Source organism: Penicillium chermesinum, assembly GCF_028974085.1.
Source record: "Penicillium chermesinum strain IBT 19713 chromosome Unknown utg000005l:1.0-4115287.0:1.0-4118363.0, whole genome shotgun sequence".
In the NCBI taxonomy this organism is placed as follows: Eukaryota; Fungi; Ascomycota; class Eurotiomycetes; order Eurotiales; family Aspergillaceae; genus Penicillium; species Penicillium chermesinum.
This window is the reverse complement of record NW_026695315.1, coordinates 2,485,789-2,498,615: the sequence shown is the minus strand read 5'-3', so window position 1 is coordinate 2,498,615 and position 12,827 is coordinate 2,485,789. Positions and strand designations below refer to the sequence as shown.

The 12,827-nt window shown below is 51.5% G+C and overlaps 6 protein-coding genes across 6 annotated transcripts; 3 read left to right on the top strand and 3 right to left on the bottom strand.

Annotated features, from left to right (window-relative positions):
• Positions 1-326: 326 nt before the first annotated feature.
• Positions 327-2,540, bottom strand: N7468_007105 (WD repeat NOL10/ENP2 family protein; the record flags this gene model as incomplete). The annotated part of the gene is made up of 4 exons (XM_058476401.1): positions 327-1,034; positions 1,057-2,110; positions 2,143-2,257; positions 2,324-2,540. The coding sequence occupies 4 exons, from the start codon at positions 2,538-2,540 to the stop codon at positions 327-329; spliced, it is 2,094 nt and encodes a 697-aa protein (XP_058329291.1).
• A 477-nt stretch (positions 2,541-3,017) lies between these two features.
• Positions 3,018-7,485, top strand: N7468_007104 (uncharacterized protein; the record flags this gene model as incomplete). The annotated part of the gene is made up of 3 exons (XM_058476400.1): positions 3,018-6,105; positions 6,160-6,804; positions 6,860-7,485. Coding segments are annotated over 3 exons (4,359 nt in total), but the record flags the coding sequence as incomplete, so codon positions are not given.
• A 484-nt stretch (positions 7,486-7,969) lies between these two features.
• Positions 7,970-8,337, top strand: N7468_007103 (uncharacterized protein; the record flags this gene model as incomplete). The annotated part of the gene is made up of 2 exons (XM_058476399.1): positions 7,970-8,086; positions 8,113-8,337. The coding sequence occupies 2 exons, from the start codon at positions 7,970-7,972 to the stop codon at positions 8,335-8,337; spliced, it is 342 nt and encodes a 113-aa protein (XP_058329289.1).
• A 1,867-nt stretch (positions 8,338-10,204) lies between these two features.
• N7468_007102 (uncharacterized protein) lies at positions 10,205-10,561 on the bottom strand (the record flags this gene model as incomplete). Its single annotated transcript, XM_058476398.1, has 1 exon — positions 10,205-10,561. One exon carries the CDS (start codon positions 10,559-10,561, stop codon positions 10,205-10,207), a length of 357 nt encoding a protein of 118 aa, XP_058329288.1.
• Positions 10,562-10,602: 41 nt separating this feature from the next.
• Positions 10,603-12,050, top strand: N7468_007101 (putative integral membrane protein; the record flags this gene model as incomplete). The annotated part of the gene is made up of 5 exons (XM_058476397.1): positions 10,603-10,758; positions 10,815-10,994; positions 11,073-11,449; positions 11,523-11,590; positions 11,659-12,050. 5 exons carry the CDS (start codon positions 10,603-10,605, stop codon positions 12,048-12,050), a joined length of 1,173 nt encoding a protein of 390 aa, XP_058329287.1.
• Positions 12,051-12,548: 498 nt separating this feature from the next.
• N7468_007100 (uncharacterized protein) lies at positions 12,549-12,773 on the bottom strand (the record flags this gene model as incomplete). Its single annotated transcript, XM_058476396.1, has 1 exon — positions 12,549-12,773. One exon carries the CDS (start codon positions 12,771-12,773, stop codon positions 12,549-12,551), a length of 225 nt encoding a protein of 74 aa, XP_058329286.1.
• Between the last annotated feature and the right edge of the window lie 54 nt (positions 12,774-12,827).

Below are 12,827 nucleotides of genomic sequence, written 5' to 3'. Positions count from 1 at the left end.
CAGTCTCAAAAGGCACCCGTAATGTCGATGAGTCTATAGGACTTCGAAATAAAGAGACTAAACAGACATTGCTGCTACTACTCAGCCGCATGCGTTCTGAATTGAAAATCCAATACTTTTGTTTCCAGGTCGTCGCTAGAGGTATCACAAAAAAAAAGTCCTTGATGCAAACACATGAACCAACCCAGTATATGCAAACAAAAGCATACGCCTCGGGACACCATAGACAGGACGAAATACAGGACCAAGAGGATCGAGATCTGCCAACTTTGGTACAATCAAGAAAATAACTGAATGGCCATTAAGAGGATAGTCCGGAATTGAAACTACATTCTCCGGAAAGCGTTACCAGACGCACTACGGCGTTCCTTTGAGCGGAACTCTGTCTTATCATATTTCACCTCAGGCTCTTGGCGCTTGGATTTGCCAGCAGGCATGAAGCTGACCTCTCTGGCGCCAGTAACGCCGCTCTGTCGGACCGCTCTTTCTTTCGGCTTCATGTTCTGCGCACGAGAACCGAAAGAACGGTCTCGAGCCGAGCCTGTGCGCGCCGAAGATGAGACTTCCATGCGTGGTGGAGGACGCTTGGTTCGCTTGTAGTCTGCTGAGGAGATTTTATTAGATCGCTTCTCCTTGGGCCTCCTCTCTTGCTCGCTTTCGGAATCCGATTCTCCGCTAGAGGGGACATCGTCGACTGCTTCTTGTTCGACGGCCGTGAGGCCGCGTTCCTTTCGTTCACTGCGCTCGGGCACGGTACTGGGGTTGACGAGCTGGAACTCGCGAGAGGTTTCGTCGACTGCAAAATCTTCGTCTTCGAACAGTTTGGCGAAACGGCTGTCGTGAAGCACTCCGCTCTTCTTCTTCTCGTCGGAGGCCGGGGTTGCGTCGGCCATTTCCTCATCGCCGCCACGGGCCAGGACACGCTGGGCTTTTCGGCGCTCGTTCTTCTCCTCGGCTTCCATGAGCCTCTCGGCCAGCTTCTTGTTGACCTTGACAGCGGCCTTCTTCTTGCCGCGGATGCGGCTCTCGCGTTCCTTTTTCGATCTTCTCCTTCACTCGCTTGGCGCGCTCCTCTTCCCAGATGTACGGGTTAGTGATCAAGCGTGCCTCTTCGTAGAGACGCTGAGCAACGAAGTAACCGTGCATGTACGGGCGCAGGAGATTAGTGCGTCCAATAAGGTGTTCGAGGTTGAGCGTACGAAGCTGAGGAACAGACAAGAACTTGTAGTTGTCGTAGACAGCGCCAGCCTGGGCACTGGTAAAGGCATTGGGATCGTTAGGGTCCTCTGCCATCTCTTCCACGAGGTTATCCAAGAATGAGCACCACTTCGGGGCTGGGCCCAGTTGAGGAATGAAGAACGAGTGCTGTTGGCGTCCCTCGTTAGCCGTAAGCAGCATTCCGCTGTCTTTGCACCATGCTACAGAGTTGATATCAACCGCAGGCTCCACTGAAGTCCATGGGCTACCGTCGCGAGGATCCCAGATCTTGATGATACGCTTGTCCGCAGACATGATTTTGGGGTCCATAGTCGCCTCTCGGGATTCGGTCGAAGGCTGGAGGAATTTGAGCGTGTGCACGGGGAAGCCGTAGCCTTGGTCCTTCTTGAGGAGAGGAACCGGAGACCGAAGGTCGTAGAGGTGAATAAGACCATTTGAAGAACCGGTTCCCATCGTCAAGCCAGAGCGGTGGAACTCCAAAGCAGTAATCTCTGTTCGCCCTTCCTCTGGGCCAGCCTGAGTGGGTGGTGATAGAATGCCCGCGCGGCCCTTGGCTCTTGGGTCCCACAGCTCAACTGTCCCCATAGTAGTACCAAATGCCAGCAGACCATGGCTTTCCTCCGCAATAGCAGCGGTATTGACAGCTCCGGTGTTGATGCCTCCTTGCAAAGTGCCAGCTCCAGAAGAAGTAAAGTCATCACCACCAACGTCGATTTCAAAACTGCGCATATATCGTCCAAGCTCAAGGTTTAACCGGAAAACTTCACCGAGTCCATCTCGATTCACACCGACTGAAGGAATCAGAGCCTCGGTCGATTGCCGGTCATAGACAAGGTCACGTCCGTATCGAGGAGGCGGGTGGTATAGTGGCATCCGGACGGTGTATGGAATTCTAGGGAGCGGTCGGACTGAAGATGAAGGGACTTGGTATAATCGGAGGAGAGAAGAATGAAAGTCGTATTCAGAGCAACCGTGTGTCGTGCCCACGACAGCGATAGCTGTGGGAGGTAATGTGTATGAATTTGTGGCTTGTAGGTGCCTATCGACAGCCATTAGTCAGTTTTTTTTCTTGGAGCATAGTAGGTTGCAAAGATAGAAAGCATACCTGTGCTCATGACCCATTGCCCATCCTCACTGACACGGACGCACTGGCTGGCTTCCTCAAACTCAAAGTCTTGAAGCAGTTCCACCCGGTTCGCATACTCGGGATCATCTTTCAAGCTGCGCTTTCGGCGTCTAGCAAGCCATTCTGGAAGTGGTCGCGCGGTATTTGAGCCAGAGATGGTATATACCGGGACCTCTGACTGGTTTGACAACTTCATGGCGGCGTAAAAAGTGAATGCCAAGTCCAGCGAAATGCGCTCCCCAAAAAGAAAAAAAAAATTGATGATAAAAAAGATAAACGATAACCGGCACGTGACCGGCGGGCGGATCCCGCTGATTGGCCCGAGCGTCTCGTTCGAACTTCCCCCGGAATTGCGATGAGAGTCACTGTTTGCATCGCGACAACCCAAATATCGAGGGTCCCGTTAATCTTAAATCATGATTGAATCCGGCCGCGGGCTACACCTTCAATAGAGCCGGACTTTCATGTGGTTATGTACGCAGTGAGGATATTTGATCGCCAGAAATGAATCCCCGACTGGCTCTCCTCCACCCACTTGATTTGCGAATGCCGGGGCAGTCCGAGACAACAGGACCATGGACTTTCCCGGGAGCGCAAGAACCAACGTCCATCTTATAGTAAGCATAAAGAATACGGGGGACGCGTTGAATAAGAGCTAAGAATCTTGACAGGATGGCTTCTCCACTATTTATTGGAGAATATACACGGAGGAGGGGGCATTGCGAACCACTCCCAGGATGGCCAGGCTAATGGCTACACCATTTTGAAGCACCTAGGGCGCTTGAAGCATCTCGAGGCTCGATTGCGGAATCAAAACTGTTTAGCATCATGTCCCCGGCGTCTTGGGCTGTGGGTGTTCTCTCCTACTCCAACATTCGAAAGCCTACGTGCTTTATATGTGAAAGAAGGCAACGAGGAAACGAAAAAAAGTCGTAATCGATTCGACAGTCTTGAAAGGTACTCATCTTTTTCTACAGAGCCAAATCCCAACTTTCACATACTAACCATCGTGATAGTCTCTGCATCAGGCAGCATAAGTTCCCAAGAATTGATCAAAAGTCTGACACCTGACTCGCAAAACCCGAACGGGGCTCGACAACCCACCACTCCAAAGCCACAGGGACAGCCCCAATCTAGACGTCCAGAAGGCTACGGCAGTTCGGCTGCCATCTATGCGGCTTTCATCTCTGCTGTCACTGGTGCAATAAGCCTTCATCTCGTCCGCTCTCATGGTGCCTTGCCACTTGGGTCACGCACTCTTTTCACTGCAGTGGACAAGCTTAGCTATGAAAGCCCACGCGTTGACAATGAAAGCCCGCTTTCCATACCTTGTCTGACAACCTTGAATGTCCAGCTCAACATGCCTGGAACATTAACTATCACCATACAAACCATAGATCAGCCAGGGATATTACCCCTAGCTAACCCTCGCGAAGATATGCAGGATGTCTTGCAGGCCCAATCCGGAATGGACCTTTGGCTATGTCCGAATGGAAGCGTGGCACGTCTAGTTACTGCGAATATTGAATCTCCAAGTGTGCCCTCCCCTGGAGCCTCGACTACCGGGAACATCACAATGAAAAGAAGGCAGTGGAGGCTAGATGTCGCCGAGTGGCTGGGGTCCTTTGGGCTGAAGATTGACTCAGTTGACGACGAACTTTGGGTCGAGGTTGAAGTCTGGGAACCCATTTTTGCAAAATTGGCTGGAGATGCTTGGCGGCAACACGAGGACTCACAGTCGCCGCTCCCTTTGAAGCGTATGCTATGGCCTGCACGTTTCTGCTTCAAGAGGCCTGGGTCATCCAGGCAAGTCTCTTGGCTTCAAAACCCTGCGGATGACCCACTAGAATTTGCAGAGAGGTGGTCGTCAGAAACTGGAGCACTTCAACTTAGTAACCCACTCCAAGCACCTTCAGCCTTGCAAGAGCCACAAGTCAAAGATCATGTAGCTTCACCTAGACCTGACAGTTTCGACGGCTTGGAAAGTTTATCGCGCATGACACAATATCCCGACTTGCCCCCTACAAATCTCGTCTATCCAACACCCCCCGAAGGCACCGCTACAACTGGCCTCAGCAACCCAAATCCTGACGACACTGAACTTATCCTTTCACCTGCAGTCCCACCAGACTCGAGAAATATCAACTCCGAGGTGGATCCAAATACCGTCGGTACTGGTAATTATGATGCCAGTGACGACGAAGACCTTTTTGGAGAGATGAACGGGAGAGATTTTGGATCTAAGGGAATCACCGATGCAGACTTCAGCTTCTTCGACGATCCAGACCTTGAAGATATGGAGTTGGGAACTGCTGATCAACCTCAGGAATCCGAAGACCGGATAGATCATGAACCTGATCTCAATGAGTTTCCTAACCCTTCCCCGGATGTCATCGCTCCGCTTGATGTCCCCGATATCAATCAACACCAAGAAAAAGAGGAGCTGCGCCCACCTCCATCTGAAGATGCTAAGCCGCAAGAACCAGTAGATGAGCCGAAGGACGAGAGCCATTCACCCGTCTCTTCGCTTGACCGAGAGGGCCAAACCATTAGCCCACCTTTGAGCCCGGTAGAAATCAAGAAAATCCTGTTCCCAGGCGCAGAGGAAACCAAACATCAGACTCCCTCCGCAGATGGTCGTCCTCAACAGGGAGGGTATCTTCCTGTGGCCTTTGAAAGAAAGATCAGTGACTGGGACCAAAAGTATGGCTCCACGGGGAAGTTTTGGTTTTCCTCCAAGAATGCACATGAAAAGACGGACCTAACTTCGAACACGATACCAACAATTGGGCTGCCTAGCAGAGCTCGCGGGGCTACAGTCACCCAACGCAAAGTTGCAGACAAAGCCGGACATGCAGAGATCAAGAAATTCGACGAGAAGTCGCCTTCGGACTCTGAAAGTGAAAGTAGCGAGAGTGAGGACTACATCGTTCCGGATAGTATGAGTGTGCCGTCGGTTTTGCCATCATTGAAGAGGAAGCGAGTTCCGTCCGAATCAGACGTCCTGTCCGTTGCCTCTCCGGCGAAATCAGCTGGTCCGGTCGATTCGACCAGTCTAATGAAGGTGGAAAACGAAACATTTTTGGGCAACTTTCTCGCGAATTTCTCTGACTGGTCCTTTATTGGGTATTTTTCCGCTTTCCAGGCTCAGCAGCTACCAGTGCTTCTTCGTCGCGAGGACCAGATACAAGTCGCTCAATTACTTGCCGACCAAGTCGCGCAATCCTCCTTGAACCATCCACTGGGAGGTCATATTGCGCTCTTTGACCTTGAACGGGATAGCTTCTTATGGAGGACAAACTTAGAAGACTCGTCATTCCTGGGTGATATCTCGAAGCTGGAATTGAGAACCTATGTCTCCCTTCAAGAAGAGATGAACGCTCTTTCAGGCCAGCAGCCAACGAAGGAGTTGATCAAGGGTACAATTACGAGGATGCCTGCTCCGCATTTGCGCGTGCGGCGCGGCGCGGAGTATTTGGAGACTCTTCCGGCTGCAGTGTCTTTCTGGGAAACATTTGGCCTGGAGCCTGCGCATGGCACTAAAGATATTTCGGCATATTGCATCTATCCGAGTGCCGTTGCAAAGGCAGCCGATGGATTCTTGAATCGCTTTGGACTTCATTACCAGAGTTGCAATTTGGGGAGTCATGTGCGAGGTGACCAGTCGGCTGGTTTCGAAAATGGCATGAGAGCATGGGAGTCGGACACCTGCAGCTACGCCTCCATGATGCGGACGTTGAAAACCATTTGCCGGGAACTAGGTATGTCTCTCCGAGCGCACGGTATAAGATAAGATCTTTACTCACTTTTCATAGCAAACGATTTGTCTCAATCTCAAACTTCGTCGAATTGCGTGGTCTACATTGTCAACCCGTTCTCTCAAGCCTCAGGACTTGCCGATATATGCGCGGCTTTCTGGCATCTATTTCAAGAGCTCAAGGCCGATGATGACCAGATTTCCACGCCAGTCCACGATATCGCTTTGCAGATCATCCCAATGGACTTCATCGCCTCGGAGGATTCAATGGTTGTGCCAACCCAGGCCGATTATATGAACCTCGCTTTAGAAGTATATGGTCGTTGTCGTCCTAAGGATCCCGATGCTGATCCTCTTCTTGGCGCCCCGGCAGTTCTTTTGGCGGATTCCTTGCCCAAGGCTATCAATTTCCGCCTTGCTCCTGAAAGGGCATCCCCATTACAGGATGGACGATGCCTTCACGTCGCTTGCTCCAAGAGTTCCGATCAGCGATGGTTATCAGTAGCCTGGTCGGACGGAACGGGGGGTCTACAGACGAGTGTATCCTACTGCCTACGTCATCGCAACCGAGGTGTCGCCCGATCGATGTCGGAAGTGCGCAGCGAAATATGGGGCGTGACCAAGCATATCATGGACAAGTTCCCGGCTAGATGGAAGGTTATTCTGGCCAACTCTGAGCCCATCGATTCAGATGAGGTAGACGGTAGGGCTGTTTCGCATCCCCGGTCCTCGGTCTCCAAATTACTAACAATCCACAGCATGGTCCGCTCTCTCCGAGCAGCAGAATAAGGCCCGTCCAGGATCAATGGACCTCACTATCGTCACAGCCAGCACCATCCCAGACTTAGCCCTTGAGGCCCCCGCCCCTTCGATGACTCCCAATGTCCTCCATCCAACCCTTTCTTCGACACCCGTCTCAACTCCCAACCCAAACGTTAGCATTGCCTCTCCCGAGCAATCCGCCACTGTCACCACCCCCAGCGCAATGTACAATGCTCCGACACCCACAGAACCATCCGTCGAGCCTGATGCAGACGTCATTCTGACGGACATCTGCGACGAGTCGTGGGCGGTGATCTTGTCACACCGACTCAATAGCTCCCCCCATATCACCGAGCTCCGTCCCGCTCTGGCTAGCGGTTATCTCCTTCGGCGCAAGGGCGCCACCGATGGCGACGGTGTGTACGCTATGACAGTCAACCTAGTTCACACCCAGCGGCCCGCTTCCTCTCACGATGCTATTCTGAGGGATGTTTTGAGCATGTACCGTGATCTCGCCTCTCTCGCCCGGACACGGGGCATACGCAGTGTGCAGGCGAATACAATGCCTTGGCATATCGCAACCGCCCTGAGAGCACAGGAGCTCCTCAGTTATGTTTTTTAAAGTACTGTAGCATGAGCAGAATACGGGTCTCCGATGCGGGGCGGCGTTCCCTGGTCTTCTTTTTCATGTTTTGTTTTGGTTTTTCTTTTTACCCCTTCTACTATTCTTCTCCTGTACTTAGATGATGGTTTCTGGGGTGCATAGCATTATTCCCACGGGGGAGCGGATATCTTTGGTAGCGTTGCAATTTGGCTTATGTGTGTTATATCTTTATTAATTTACACTCACTCCTCATGCGACCGTAATAGTTCCTAGTGTCCAAGAGGACGAATGAATTCATTGATTCGCTGCAAGCTTCATCTATCATAAGTCGAAAATTCCAAAGGCGTATGTGTGAGAGAACATATCATGTCGAGAGAATCGAGTAGAAAAAGGAAAATACAGGTGAGAATGGAAAATAAAGAATGCCACACGTGAATCATGATCCTCAACGCCGTAAAAAAAGGGGGCCAATATAGAACGGCATCAATATAGGCGATGCGCAATGGTGTACAAGCAAAACGAGTCCGCGCCACCAGAAAGCGTGGGCGTGCGCAAACATCAAATCATGACCGTGCATAAGAAGGGCGTAAAGGGGTATCGTATCTTTTTTGGGAATTGCGTATGTCGAGGCTGAGCAGAAAACAGAGCGGCCCAATGAGGCCCGAAGCATCTCGGCGCCCATTGGGTCAGGGCTCGTCAGTCTCCGCCCTCGCTCTCTTCATCCTTTTCGCGATTGCCGCCGAAGATGGAGACGTGGTTTTGCACGGCGTAGATGGCGAAGCCGGCGATGGCCAGGATGACGAAGAGGACGATGATGATGATGGCGATCGTGATGTTGCGTTTGACCATGTTGGGCAGTGGAGGGCGTAGTCCCGTACAGATAAATCAAGCGATGGTCGTTTTTTAACGTTCACGTTGTGACGATGCTGGACCGGCAGGTCTGCTCAACCTACACCCGACGAAAAGTTTCCCCAGCGAGGCTCCAGTAGTGGGAATGGTAGATCAGCTTGGAGGTGAAAGCCCCGAGGTAAAATGAAAAATAAGTGAAGCTGGAATTCGCTATTGCGCCCAGGGAGACTGGGCGTATGGGAAAGGGATAATAGAAGAACAAAAAAAAATAATGAAATTGGCTGGGAAGCAAATTGGGGTTTTATAAAAAGCGAAGCTTCCCAGCCATTTTTGTTTATCGCGGAGGGGCTGGGAGGCTGGGGACGGGAACTACTCGACCACTCAACTTGGAACACCCAACCTGTCAGATTAGGCTGGGAGAGGGGTTGTCGTTCCTGATTCGATAGAGATCTTGTTTTGAGTGTGAACCCTCTTTCAATCTCCGGTATCCGGGCCTTGTCCACGGTGGCGTGGGTGATGATGTTCAACTTGAAAGGCGTACCCGAACTATATGGAAGCAATTGGCAGTACTACTAGTAGATGGCATCTTAAGCGTCCTGGCGCTTTCAAAAAATATAAAAAAGAAATGATATGAAAAGACAATCATTATTTAAAATGCTTCGTGTATTGGGATTCTTGCTAAAAAAAAAAAAGGTGCGAGTTGTGGTCGTACTGGTTTAGAAACATTGGGGTCTGTGGATATATATACCCCTGGCGCTTTCTTGCTGAGAACAGACTTGGAGCAGCCAGAGGGCATCAAACATCGCTGCATGGACAGCTTGTTAGCCTAATTAGCCAATCTTCTGGCATTCTTCATTTGGAATAAGCTTCGAATCCCTGAGGGATCAGCACGTCTTTATGAGAATTTATGCCAAACTCAAAGACGTCCCGATGGCGGGACACCCTGCGGGGCATTTGCCCATTTGCGCAACCCCCCCCCACCGGCCATCTCCATCCACTATTGATTCAATAGCATCAAAATTTCAACAAGGCCAGCACCGAGATATGGATACCCGTACAAGGCCAAATACTGATCACGCGTCAAGGGAAGCCGAAAGAACTCTTTTCAAACGCCAACCATGTTCACGCTCAAGTCAGGCTGGCAAGGGCCGCGGGCCCCTGATTGCCAACGTGAGCCATGCGGCATCGCCATCCACGTACACTGTATGATCAGCCGATTGCTGTGCAATCGTTCATTCTGGCCCACGGTAGATAGCCATAGCCGCTCGGATAGAAGGAAGGGGATCAAGGAGGGGGATTTACTTGGCTAGCCCGGCAATTTCAACCAGATCTATTGATGACGAAGGTCTACAGGAGCAATAGCCTCGCGCCAAACCATTGGCGCGATGGATTCAATCCAATGGGAACCAGGCTATTGAGCAACACTGCCGAGAAATTCCCGAAGCCATGGGATCGATACCGTCCAGCATGCGGTCGAACGGCGATCTTGTCCAAGCGGAGATTTTATCGATGAAAGGCCCATGCCACCCTTGAAGCCTCGCAAATTAGAGGTTATGAGAGAGGAGCGTCAGATGCAGTTACTCTTGCAACGGCTCCTGCCACGGTTCTGGCTCGGATGCGAATTCCAGGTGGATGCCGAAAGATTATACACGCGCCCTGCAATCAGCAAACGTGATCATGACCCACTGGCACGTACAGACGGCTCACGTACTGGCAAGGGTGGAGCCTTGTCACGATGTTGAGTTTGCGGGTGGAACCCTTGGAAGGGGAGACGCTGTCGAATACCGTGAAGTTGCCTATCCATACCGCACTCATATGGCCTCAATATTTGGGTTTGCATTAACGCAATGCAACAGCCTTGGAAGGCGGGGAATTCTGCAATACGTCCTCAATTTTGAGGTCCGGAGGTTCGGTATCCTGAATCCTGAAACAGCGTGGAGCAGCGATCTACAGCGTTGCCGAGTAATTTGTCACGCTTCGAGTATGGATCAACTGCACTTGAATCTGCCATGAGTTCCCTAAGTCTCCGGTCGGGGAGCCCAAGTGGGTCATCTCGATGCAAATACTCGATACTATGTGATCGTAGCAGGCCTAAGCTCGAACGCGTGAAAATTGTCCGACGTGAAGCCCAGATATAGACATGATCAACAGGTTCGCACGGATGGCTCCTGGGTACGCGGGCGTTAGGCTTGAGTACTGGTAGAGTCAACTGTCCCCGGCTCGGACGCTGCCTTTTTATTTGCATGACCCCCCCCTGCTGGTCAAGATTCTGCCTCTCACTGCAACATGCCGACCCTTTCAACGGCCCGGGGCCGCTCTGCTCTTGCAGTGAGCATTGCCTTCACATGCCTAGCGACAGTCTTTTTTGCGATCCGCATGTATACACGAGCCGTGATGGCCAAGCAGACGGGCATTGATGACTACACTCTCTTGGTTGCTCTTGTAGGATGCTCCTCCCCCAATCTGAGATCCATGACGGATTCGCTCATGCCTCACAGGCTTTCTCATGGGCCTTCTTTGCTCTCTTCGTTGGAGGTCAGTATTGTTCCATTGGCGTCCTCTTGGACTTCCTCAATGTCCCTGTGAGAACGGGTCTCACCAGTTCAACAGAGGCTTATCACGGCATGGGCGCTCATTTTGATACCGTGCCACATGGGATTTATGTGACGCAAATGCTTGTAAGTCACCACAAAGAACAGATTCTTTCCCTCCCGTCAGGCCCGACAGACGGAAATCTAATACTGTCTACGTGACAGTGCTTCTGGGCATCCATCCCCACATATCAAGCCAGTCTCATCAGCACCAAGATGTCCATCCTGCTGCAATACCACCGAGTATTCTCCACCACCCCCAGAATGCGAATGGCATGTGTCATTCTCATTGGCTTCCTGGCCATTTACGGAACCTGGACCTTCATCAGCGCCTGGTTGACCTGCGTGCCAATCGCCAAGTTCTGGGACCCAACCACTCCGGGGTTCTGCTTCGATAAAGAGGGCCTATGGTTCTCGAACTCCGCAATTCACATTACAACAGACCTCCTCATCCTGTTATACCCCATGCCAGTCCTCAAATCCTTGCAGCTGCCGAAAAAGCAAAAGATAGCGCTGATGGGGGTTTTTGCGCTGGGTGCATTGTAAGACAAACTCCTAGTCCATCCTGGCATGCCCAGCCGGCCTGAAACGCTGCTAATGGCCTGGAATGAACAGTGTTATGATCACGAGTATCCTGCGCCTCAAAAGTCTGCTCGTCATCTCCAACTCGACGGATCCAACATGTATGTCCAACGTATCGGTTTTCTCCCCAAAACCCTGCACCTCATCTCACATCTTAACAATGCTGTAGATGATAACGTGGGCGCCGCCACTTGGTCAGCCGTCGAGTGCAACGTCGCCATCATCTGCGCCTGTCTGCCTAGCACACGGGCCTTACTTTCCAAGCTCCTGCCCCATCTCTTTTCCAGCCACAATGGGCAGCGCAGCAAAACGACTCTGCCGGACCGATTCGGCCGGAGTGGGACTACGAAGACCCAAACACAGATACAGGCCTCGGTGGTGGGGGGCCGGGATTTCGACTACGACATGGATGATCTTTCTCATTCTGGATCGTGGGAGAGCCCGGCTAAGGAGCAGGATCACGGGTTCTCGGGGATTAGGGTGACGACAGCTGTGAGGCGAGAATCGGTGACGCAGCTTGTTCAGGATGAGACGGGGAGTACGAAAGACCTTGTAATATAAGAAGAGCTTTTGAACCCGATCGATATGCGATAGCTCTCAATATATATAATTAAGCACATTATCACGAGGATAACGTCTATCTTTATTAACGGTGATATCCTACTTAGTACCAAGCTTTGCAATGTTCATGGCCAACACAACAGTCTAAAGCAACAAGGATGGGTCAATTAAACCAGGACCTATCTAATATACTAGTCAATATTGATCCTGGTCCAGTGATCCACATTGGATGAAGACAAGATGTTATACAGGACGAAACCGACGATGTGAGGATGAGACCAGCCCATTTTGTATGCGGAACCAGCTCATAACCAACCGCACGAATATTGAAGAAAATGTCATTAACAAGGCATGGGGAGATAAATCATCAGAGCATGGGATCTAAAACGCTGAACACCGGTTATGTGCAGAGACCAATGCGCAGGAAACTACCACTAATGTAACGACACAAGAAGAACGTGCAACCCAGGTACCCAATTTCAACAATCGAGTCGAAATCTATTCCCAAACGTTAGAGAAAAGATCATCCGCTCCACCGCCAAACCCGCCGGCTGGCTTGGGTGGGTTGCTGGATGTGGGGGTCGGGCCAGCTGAAACCGGAGCAGCGCTGGCCCAGCCGCCGAAGTCTTCATCCGCGGCGACAGCTGGAGTCGGCTTTGGCTCGGGGGCTCCCCAGCCGCCTCCAATATCTGCGGCCGTCAGTGTGTCCGGGACCTTCATCATCGAGGATGGTGCAGATGGCGCCGGTGCTGTCCCAAGAGAAGGAGCTGGGGCGGG